General features: G+C 34.5%; 1 protein-coding gene across 2 annotated transcripts; it reads left to right on the top strand.

Annotated features, from left to right (window-relative positions):
- Positions 1-3193: 3193 nt before the first annotated feature.
- On the top strand, positions 3194-7771 carry LOC112515967 (probable serine/threonine-protein kinase PBL7). 2 transcript variants are annotated; one of them, XR_003069559.1, is made up of 6 exons: positions 3194-3303; positions 4218-4408; positions 5244-5433; positions 5969-6360; positions 6649-7080; positions 7497-7771. XR_003069559.1 is itself a non-coding variant. In XM_025122958.1 (5 exons), exons 1-5 carry the CDS (start codon positions 3210-3212, stop codon positions 7021-7023), a joined length of 1242 nt encoding a protein of 413 aa, XP_024978726.1. In that variant the 5' UTR covers positions 3194-3209; the 3' UTR covers positions 7024-7771. The 2 variants fall into 2 exon arrangements, 1 of the variants encoding a protein (XP_024978726.1); XM_025122958.1 differs by having other exon boundaries at positions 6649-7771.
- The last annotated feature ends 2075 nt before the right edge of the window (positions 7772-9846 follow it).

Genomic DNA, 9846 nt, shown 5'->3' with positions numbered 1-9846 from the left:
TTTCAACATATTATATTTTTTATCAATTTTTTCGTATTAATTAACATATTATATCTTTAGAGATTTGTTTTAATTTATATAATGAAAAATTGTAATTGATTAAAAATTTTAATATGTTATTTTTGATCTATTTTACATGTTTATAAACTAGTTTTTACCAAACATAATTTGTTCATCAACTAGTTTATCAGTTATCAACTAGTTTGTCAAACATAACCTTATTTCAATATGGTTTTAACTTTGATCTTATGTCCTTTTTTGATGAAAAGGGCTTGTTTTGCATACCTCATTTTTTTTTGTTTTATATTTTGCAATAGATACACTGACTTTTCATTGAAATGGGTTTTATATGTTTTTACATTTAAAATATGAATATAGACTTGGGATCGTGTGAAAATTATGTTGTTTTTGTAAGACACTTGAGATCACATATATAACATTGAACATTTACAACAAAAACACCATGAAGGAAAAAATCTTTACATTGTTTTCGCTTTGAAGTTTCGGTGTTTTTTTGTACCTTCAAATTGTTCTGCTATAAAGTTTCATTGTTGTTTCGTGATCTTACGGGTCTCATGAAAAAAAAGACTGGTCTCATGTGAACCCTACCCTACCATATGAACATGTCACTTATAGAAGGAGGATCATGGGAGAAGTGTTTAATCATATATAATTAAACATATATTTATTGTAAATGTAACATATGTTTAATCATATATGATTGAGCTTGTGTATAATGTGTGTAATCATATATATTCAACTTCTCGTTTGAACCTGCTCTTATATATAGAGGAGCGTTCAAATAAAAACCGGCCCAATTTATGTAAACCGTGTAAACCAATCTCATACATCAATTTTCTTGATCAATGGCCAAAATTAGTTTACTATATTTTAAGAAATTAAATAAAAATATATATTAAAATTTTATTTTATATCAACAGTAAGGGCATAAATGGTAAACAAAATTTAATATTTGGTAACATCCTATTCGATCTTTCATGAATCTTTTTCCATGCAAATTTATTTTCTTCCTTTCGTTCCTGGTTTGATGCATTAATTCCTTTAAGCCTTGCAATCTTAAAGATTCTAAAGCATATTACAATCTTCAAGATTCTGGAGCAGTTTCTTCATGTACCCGTTTCATCATTCAATTATTTCATGACGAACCAAATACATTATGCAATCGTTTCACTAGTCATGCTTAAGAACGCCATGAACCAGTTTCACTTTCATGAAACTTATTTCATGTACAGTAATTTTCTTATTTCACCACTGATTTGATGGATTCATTCTTTTAAGCCTTACAATCTTCAAGATTCTGGAGCATGTTACAATCTTCAAGGTTCTGTAGCAAATTAAAATCATTTCCTCGTTTCATCATGCACTTAGTTCATGACGCATCAAATACAAAATGCACCGGTTTCATTTTCCTCTTCACCAACTAAATGGATCAACTACACAATCAATGCAACAGGTTCACCATGAAAATGTTTCGGTTCACATAATTTATTTGCAACATGAACCAATTTCACGTTCATGAAACCTGTTTCATTTCTGGATTTTTTTTTTGTTCATCTACGATTTGATGATTTCATTATACACTTCAATTGTTTCATCAAGACTCGTTTGCTGATTCTTAAATATTACAATATATGAAATTCAAATTTTTAATATTATAATATAATTAAATATTTAAATGTTACCATTTATACAATTTCTTTTATTACATTTCCTTAATTAAGATTTATTAATAACTTTCATATTTAATAGAAAATATTGTAAATGACTGAAATACTCTTATTGATTAATTTTAATTAGAAAAAAATGGAATTTTCCTATTAGTCGAAATTGGTTTACATGGTTTCTTAGAAATACACGTTTTTTCATTTGAACGTGTCCCTTTATATATAAATATCAAACAATTAATAAAAAAATAGAGAATTAACAAAATCATAGTGTATTTACTAAAAATAAATATGATGTCATAATGGTCATTCTTATAAACAAATAGGATATTAAAATTCGTATTTTAGTATACTAGTTGTCTATCCGTACAATGCAACAGAATGTAAAAAATTCATTAAGATTATTCAATTTTGAGATATCAAATTCCTTAAAGATGTAACAAAGTCTACTATATTTGTATCTAATTTAGATTCAAATGTACGTCCATCCAAAATGCTGGTGTTAGTAGGTTCTACAAATTATTCATAAACCTTTAATCACAACCCGAATGACTGGAGCGGTGGAGCAAGATACAAGCATTTGCCAAGGACTGGAGCAGTGGAGCAAGATACTTGATCCAAATCACAACTCATCTCGAATATATTGAATCAAAGAAACCCTTAAAAGCAAATGAGTTTGTTAATGTATACAAATACTGTAAATGTAGATCCGAAACTCCGAAATGCGAATCTTTAAAATAAGCAGCTAGCTTAAACCCTAGTAGTAAAATGAAAAACCAAAGGAAGTCCTTTATACAAGTATAAAAACGTGTGGAAGTTGTAAGGGTGTCAGTCGACCGGAGGAGAGACGATGAGGAACGACGGAGGCAAGGAAGAATGTAGCTAAGGCAATAGAGGTGATTGAGAAAAATCAATCGTGAATTATGAAAATCTGAGCTTTATATTTGAAATTTGAAATGGTAAGAGAGTTTTTGTTGGTAAGATGAAAATCTTGGGAACATAAAGAGTCAAAATTTGAAAATAATAAATGGTTTAAATTTTTAATGTCTATTGGAAACCAAAACTAATAATATGGAAAAAATAAAACTTAAACGTATGAGTTGTAAAAGGTAAAACATTGTTGAGTCGTATCATATGCATAAACGATTTGTAATTAAGATTTTATACATAAAGAAACAATATCTTATGCATTTAAGGTTGTTTTTAAGACTTTTATCAAATTGAATTTCTTTTTATCTCGAAATAAAGGTGGTACTTACTGTTTAGGTTGTTCAAGAAGTAGAAATTGGGTGTAACAAAAATATGATACATGATATAGTTGTGATTTTAAAAGACTGTTTGAATTTTTATCAAAATTGTTTATTTTATTATTTATTTATAATATTTAGAAGGGCAAACTTTTTCTGCCATCATTTTTTTCCGAATCGGAGATTTACCAATAAAATCTCTACTCTCTCTCTCTCTCTCTCTCTTATTGAGCTGTTGACTACTCTCGTTTACAACTGTCGGAGAAGAGGAGAGAGAATGGGATGGTTTCCATGCTCTGGCCAATCCAAGCCAACGGCAAAGAAGAAGAGGAAGAAGAATCGCTCGCTCGATCCGATTCAACCATCTTCAGGTGCTCCGTCTCTTCCCAGATTTCCTTTTCCACCTTTTTTGCTATCAAAATCGCCTCAAATTTCAACAGCCATTTGATGTTTTCTGCTAAGCCTTTGATTTGATACACCTTGTTAACTTATCTGATTGTTTACTTCAAAGAAGGGATTATACCATCTGATTCTTACTGCTGCTTTTGATTCAGTATTTGAATTTGTGTTATTAGGTTTTTAGGATTAGGTAATTTCGAATCTTATATTAGACGTGTGCATCGTCGAAGAAATCGAGTTCCTAAAGGTTTCTTTTTTCAACTATTATTTTTTCTTCCATTTTGTGTGTGTGCAAGTGATCAAATATTGAAGCAAAGCAACTAGAAATATTGAGCTACTCTTTATACATGTCACATGTGGACTCAACTGTTACACCGAATTTGATAGGTTCTAGAACAGGATTGATCATCTTTTTGACTCTTGAGCTATATCTTCAAGATTTTTCTTTAAGCAGTTTATTTTTAATTTATGTTTTCTTTTAGTAACGCGTCATTTTTCCTGATTAGTTATGTGGTCCATGCAAAAAGCTTCCCCTTCAAATTTCCAAATAAACTTTAGCCCCTCCGGAAAGGAGTTGATAATGTCCAGTGGGATTTGAATTGCAAACCGAGATGTTTCATGAGACACCAAGTCCCAGAAAATTACCTTGGGGGTTAGCCTTGTGGTCTCTTTGAGATATTGTATTTGGGCACTCTCAATTTATTGTTGCAACCTTTTGACTTGCTTCTAGTGTATTCTTGATCAATTGTTGTGCTTTTATGATGAAACAAGTAACTTCACTTCCATGTCGAAATGGATTGTGCAGATTCAGTATTTTCTTGTTTGACTATGTTTGCTCTTTTGTTTAATGGTTTCTTGTTCTTTGTTTCTTACATATGTGTTTTAGAGAGTATTAGGTCAAATCCATTGTTCAAAACGAAGGACGTGATCAAAGATGGGGGATCAGATCATATTGCTGCTCAAACATTCACATTTCGTGAATTGGCAGCTGCAACTAAAAATTTCAGGGGTGATTGTCTTCTTGGAGAAGGAGGTTTTGGTAGAGTATATAAAGGGCGACTTGAAAGTTCAAGTCAGGTTAGTTCAGTTTCAATCCTCTTATTACTTTAACACACACACACCATTTTGAAAAAGATGCAATTTGACGTTGAATAATCAGTTTGGTCACGTTTCAACTTTAACATTATTGTGGATTATCTACTCGTTCAGAAACTAATCATCGCTTAGTCCCAAAAAATTATAGAACATTTGATTTGGCGCACAGTTTATTCGAAGTCCTTTTTTCTTAATGAGCAAATACCTAAAATCCCCCTTTTACGTCACAATACAGTAAACTTGTGAACCATAATTAATCTCACCAACACCTTGTAATAATTGCTAATGGACAAATAGGTAATTTTGTGAAGAAATCTTTTATAAAAAAAGTTGCATTTTTTGAGATAATCCAAAATAAGAAGTGTTGCATTTTTTGGGAGAAAGCGAGTTATAGGTACATTGACATCATAGCAACCACTACAATTTGAAGGCTATTGCCAAACATTGAGCTACAAAGTCCATATTATGTTTGTATTTGGAAAAACGTAAAAAGTTACACAACAATAGAGGTATCTGCCTTGCTAAAACACACAGACTGTTGTCCTGATGAAACTTCCATTGATGGGTGTCAACATGAGGCAATTCACTGGTGATTTTTTTTTTACACAATAGTCAATAAATGATTTAACATATTCCTTTGTCCATTGTTCCCTATTCTGTATGACTCACGCAAGTGTTATCATTTCAAAACAACAAAAGAAAATAAGAATAACAAGAGAAAGAAAGAAACACTAATTTTGTTAAAAGCAACCTGATTTGTAGTCTTTGCCAAGTCAGAACTGTGAACATTTGTGTTTATATTTGGCCATTGGTGTAGGTTGTAGCCATCAAGCAACTGGATCGCAATGGACTTCAAGGGAACCGGGAATTCCTAGTAGAGGTGTTGATGTTGGGTTTACTTCACCACCCACATCTGGTTAACTTGATTGGTTATTGTGCTGATGGAGATCAAAGACTACTGGTTTATGAATACATGTGTCTGGGATCTCTGGATGACCATCTTCATGGTACATGCATTTCCTTAAAAACCCTTATGCTATTGAGTGATCGACTTTTGTGCACCATCATACTTGGCTTTTCACTACAAACTAACCATAATCCTTGTGAAAAGGCTAAAAGAACACATTGGTTTGCAAGATTTGAGTGATTTTATCAAAATTGTGCAATGTATTGCAAAAAGATCCATCATAGTTTTCACCTTTGTCCTAAATAGTCATTCTTGTGAAATATAGTGTTTTTTTTACATTTCGCAAGAATGATGATTTGCTTGCAATGAAATGGCAAGTACAATGTTTTACAAGTCAGACACTCTTCCATTATTTGGTGATTTTCCTCGCATTGACTCAGTAGTCAGAAAAAAGACATGGGTGGCATGACTACAAGAGACTCATGTTGATATCACCACCTCTATGCCTATCTTACTGCGGCTGCTGGCTGTCAATACAAGGAAAATCAGCTATCATCCATTTGCATTACTGCTTCTCAATTGGTGAAGCCAAGGGTTTCTTTTTGGTGTTTGGAGTCATATTTCCTGCCTTGCAGACCCCTCACCTGGTAAGAAACGACTTGACTGGAATACCAGAATGAAGATTGCTGCTGGAGCTGCTAAAGGGCTGGAGTATCTACATGACAAAGCCAGTCCACCTGTAATATATCGAGATCTAAAATGCTCCAACATACTGCTTGGTGAATCGTACCACCCAAAGCTATCTGATTTTGGATTAGCCAAACTCGGGCCTGTCGGGGATAACACACATGTTTCTACAAGGGTCATGGGTACCTATGGGTACTGTGCCCCAGAGTATGCCATGACTGGACAGTTGACTCTAAAATCAGATGTCTATAGCTTTGGTGTTGTGCTTTTGGAGATCATCACAGGCAGGAAAGCAATAGATAATTCTAAAACAGGAGGGGAGCAGAATTTGGTTGCATGGGTAAGTGATTTTCACTCATTCACATTACATATTAATCTCTATTTTCGAAGAAATATGTTCCGACCTATCTGTTGGAAACATGGTAGGTCCATGTCTATATGTGATTTTGTGTGCTGCTATTAACTTGAGGAATGGTAAATGAGTGATCACAATTAAATGTTGCGATATTATTCTCTCTCCATCCTAGATAATGTTACATTTTTGTGTCCTTTTGAAGTCCATATAATAATCTTAAATCTTTGATCATGCTTTTAAGCACATAATCTAATTCTGCTTAATGGATATCAGGCTAGACCTTTGTTTAAAGATCGGAGGAAGTTCTGCCAGATAGCAGATCCAGTGCTCCAAGGCCAGTATCCTGCCAGGGGTTTGTATCAGGCTCTTGCTGTTGCAGCAATGTGTGTCCAGGAACAACCTAACATGCGTCCTGTTATAGCCGATGTTGTTACAGCCTTGAGCTACCTTGCTTCACAGAAATATGACCCTGAAACCCATCCGATCCAAAACTCACGCTGGACACCTTCCACTCCTCCTAGATCAAAACGAGACAATGACAAGAGACTGAATGGCGGCAGCGGCAGCGGCAGCGGCAGTGGCAGTGGCAGCGGCAGTGGCAGTGGAGGCAGTGGATCTGAGAAAAATCACACCAAAAGATTCTTTTAACTTTCATGGTCGTGCACCGTTTGGTCCTGATTTCTTTAATTCATCAACTATGCCGAGGTATCACTTCAAATGCTGCCTTAAAGTAAATTTATATCCAAGGGACACCTCTTTAACACTTGTCAAGTTAATAACGCATATAAGTTTCACCCAGCTGGGTTTGTTAGTATAACTTAAGAGGTCTTGAGTTTGAGTGTTACACTTGGGTTATTGTCTAGTGAATTAGGCAGCAAGATTTCACCCTCCGGGCCTTCCTAAATAGTTGCAGTGCATCACCCACAAGTGGGGTTGTTTAGCTAAATGACCTTCTTACAAGTGTTTTTTAAATCCATAACCTTCTGATAGGTTTTCAGGCATTCGTGCCATTCTCCAACTTGTCAAAAGTCGTGGATTTAAAAGAAACTGTGAGAAGGTCATTTAACCAAAGGACCACATCCAAGTGTGTATCTGATGAGCCTTAAACTTCATGTTTACAGGTTTCTTTTAGAGTAGGTACGGTTGGAAGAAGTAGTCAGATGACCACGATCGGGTGGGTTTATGAAACGACATCTGTTTTTCGTGGTATCTGAGGTTTTGGTTGTTTGTGAGTAGATGCAGTGATGCATCTGTTTTAGGTTTTTATTACTATCTGTTAATGTTATAGCCAGTTTTTTGGATTTTGATTCCCTTTACCAGACTGCTGTATTTTGCATCATCATGTTGTACAGTTATGTTATATATATATAGATAGATATAAATGTATTTACACGGCATTTGTTTGATTTGAGAAAGCTTTTCACAATTGGACACTACTTTCTATATATATATATATATATATGGGCCTAATCAAATGAGAACTAATTAGTTTGTGGTAACCGTGAGGTCCAATCTTAACCACAAATCAATAGATAAATTAGGAATTTATAATTAAAATTTTAATGCAAGAATATTTTAGGTATTTTCTCTCCTCTCTTTTATCTTCTCTCTTCTCTCTCCGTCCCCCGGCCTCCGGCCACCGTCCTTCGGCCGCCGTCATCCGGTGATACTACAGTGGTATCACAATGCATCTTATATGTGATTGGATATCACACTGTGGTTGTTTGTGCGGTCGATCAGATATGTAACATAGTGGTATCACAATGCAGCTTATATGTGCTTGAGTATCACACTGTGGTATCACCGGAGGACGGGGACAGAGAGAGAAAAAAGGAGAGAGGAGAGAAAATACCTAAAATGTCTTTGCATTAAAATTTTAAATAAAAATTACCAAAATTATAAATTTCCTAATTTATCTATTGATTTGTGGTTGAGATTGGCTCTCACGGTTACCACAAACTAGCCAGTTCTCCCTTGAATGGACCCTTATAATATATATTGATTAATCTGGATATCCAACCCGCTATGCAAGCCGACTAATCCCAGGGCAACCACCTGCTTTGCAGATAACCCGGAGTCATCATATTTGAACCTCCTTGGCCACAAGGGGATTTTTATTTCTCATTGGATTTGATCCTGGGACCTCCAGGTACTTTTGACCTTTGGAGTCAAGCTCAAACCAATCAGACACCACCCCTGTATCTTTGGGTTCGGTTAAAGAGTTAGATGCCTACAAAGAACTCAAACCTTCGCATTTTTTTCCTCAAATTATCCGCTAATTATAATTCAAGGGGGATAATTAACCCCAAAAATATTAAATAAAACCTAAAGTTATCCCCAACGTATTAATCAAGTACAATTTAGGCAAATTTTGAGGCATTTATGAGGCACCATTTACCTGAACGTGTATCTGATTAGAGTCGAACACTCTATTTTATTTCATTGGTTAAGATTGTATGCAACAAAGTAAGCTCTCTATCCTCATCATCGCTTCTATCTCGAAAGATTCTCAGCCACCCGATAAACGCCTTTCAGGTTTCGAGTTCATGTTTAATAAACGAACATAAGATATTAATTATCAAAATTTAGAGCTGAAACAAAAAAAAGTAACAATAAACGAATACTTAAAAACGCTTGCATTCTTAAGAAGACGATTACTTTATTTACTTTATAGTTTGTGTTCCATTTTTTTTAAAAGACGTGGAAATATCATTTAGAATTCAATCACAATATTGTTAATCTATATTAATTGTTTAAAAATCAATAATATATATATATATATATAACCCTAATAAATAAGTAACTTTTGGGACACGTGGCATGTTTATGTGCGGCGGTTATTGATTTTTCCCGCATAAAACATGTATATAGACACAATTTTCACTTACGGTTCAAATAGGTCTATTTACGTGACATGTGTCCCTTTGGACGGTTAATTTGCGACGGTTATTAATTTTCCCCGCCTAAACATGTGTCTAGAAACAATTTTAAAAAATAATTTTCCCGCCTAAACTCATGTACAGTAAGAGCTTTTACTATACATGCATAGCTCTTACTGTGCATGCAGAGCTCTTACTGTGCATGCAGAGCTCTTACTGTACATGCAAAGCCTCTTAGTGTAGTCCTTAGGACTTAGTCTTTTGAAGAGGGTTGGACCAAGAGCTCTCATGTATAAGACATCAAGAGACAGAGCTCTTACTCAAGAGTTAGGTGTCTCATATACAGAGCCCGTGTTGTATTCTAAAGAAGATCAAGGCCTAACACATGTATCTAGAAACAATTTTAAAAAATAAAGTACAAGTGTGCATTCTGCATCAAAATAAACTCATGTACAGTAAGAGTTCTTACTGTGCATGCATAGCTCTTACTGTACATGCAGAGCCTCTTAGTGTAGTCCTTAGGACTTAGTCTTTTGAAGGGGGCTGGACCAAGAGCTCTCATGTAGAATACATCAAGAGACAAAGGTCTTAC

The sequence above is a fragment of the Cynara cardunculus genome (genome assembly GCF_001531365.2).
Source record: "Cynara cardunculus var. scolymus isolate 2C chromosome LG 1, CcrdV1, whole genome shotgun sequence".
NCBI lineage: Eukaryota > Viridiplantae > Streptophyta > Magnoliopsida > Asterales > Asteraceae > Cynara > Cynara cardunculus.
This window is presented reverse-complemented; position numbering and strand designations above follow the sequence as displayed.

Bases quoted from the DNA above. Each gene is read 5' to 3' on its own strand.
- LOC112515967 (XM_025122958.1), top strand. From the start codon at position 3,210: ATGGGATGGTTTCCATGCTCTGGCCAATCCAAGCCAACGGCAAAGAAG. The intron at 5,434-5,968 runs GTACATGCATTT...CCTGCCTTGCAG, and splicing joins TCTGGATGACCATCTTCATG to ACCCCTCACCTGGTAAGAAA. The intron at 6,361-6,648 runs GTAAGTGATTTT...AATGGATATCAG, and splicing joins AGCAGAATTTGGTTGCATGG to GCTAGACCTTTGTTTAAAGA.